A 1106-nucleotide genomic window follows, 5' to 3' on the forward strand; every position below is an offset into this window, starting at 1 on the left:
CAGGACAACCGAAATGTAATTTGGGAAATAACGATGTGCTCAAAGAGGAACACTCTTTAAAGCGTGCGCTTTTCGTAAGAAAGAAAGAAAGAAATGAATAAATACATTCAATCATTTATTTTACAAATATTGCCCGAATAATAAAATGCATTACATTGTATTGGTCTAATCCGCTCATTTTAAAAAGAAATTATCTGAACCATTCATTATTCAGTTACACTGTGTGGTCAAGCGAGAGGGTGAACTGATTTGTCGTCGAAACTTGAAGGAATTGCTTAATATTCGATGTAATTTCAGTCTAACTTCCACCCCATTGAGTAAATACTTTGGTTGAAAAAATATGTCTCTGTGTATTCGTTCGATCATGTCGACCGTCTTACTGAGCGATGTATATGCGTATCGACGTTTGAGTCCCATGTTAGCATCATCATCATCGGCTCTCGGGTTTGCGACATTCATTTTTCCAGCAGTGTCCTTCTCAAATATTGCAGCACCAATCTGCGTTGATTTGGCGTCCCCTCCATAATTCAATAGCGTTTCGGTCATGGCTCTGTAAGAATAAGTAGGAGATGCGTCCGAAATCTGCTTTCCATTCAGGTACACATCGATTTGATTGAAGAGGGAATGCAACCACAAGTTTGCAGGCCCTACAGTGGCGTCCGCAGCCAAATTACTTCCGTTGGCATTCGTGATTTTAGCCTTGATGTGCAAAAGCGTAGAACCAATATCGATGTAGTCACTTCCGGCCGAAGGTATTACGAATTCGATCGGACCATCGGCTATATTCGTGAGTGGGTTTACCTCTTCATAACTTCCTTTTTCAATACTTGTCTGTGTCGGAGGAATAGTAAAGAGATCGAGTTCCGTCTTTGCACATTCGCAGGAGTGTTCGTGTACAAAAGCCATGATGTTCAGTCGAATATATCCGGAGATCTTCTCCTCTTCTTAGCCTTGGAAGAAATGACACGTCTCGTTGTTGTCTTCTTCCTTTTGATGCTGCGTCCTCGCCCTGTTTGAGAGGGTCTTCCAAATAAATTGCTTAATACTGAAGAAGTAATTTGACGACCCGCAGTCTTTGCTCTACTCGAAGCCGCTTTTTTAAAGTT

General features: G+C 41.2%; 1 protein-coding gene across 1 annotated transcript; it reads right to left on the reverse strand.

Annotated features, from left to right (window-relative positions):
* Positions 1-210: 210 nt before the first annotated feature.
* On the reverse strand, positions 211-906 carry LOC146734050 (uncharacterized protein F54H12.2-like). Its single transcript, XM_085508505.1, has one exon. It carries the CDS (start codon positions 904-906, stop codon positions 211-213), a length of 696 nt encoding a protein of 231 aa, XP_085364631.1.
* Between the last annotated feature and the right edge of the window lie 200 nt (positions 907-1106).

Source organism: Saccoglossus kowalevskii, chromosome 15, assembly GCF_978046115.1.
Source record: "Saccoglossus kowalevskii chromosome 15, keSacKowa6.1, whole genome shotgun sequence".
Lineage (NCBI taxonomy): Eukaryota > Metazoa > Hemichordata > Enteropneusta > Harrimaniidae > Saccoglossus > Saccoglossus kowalevskii.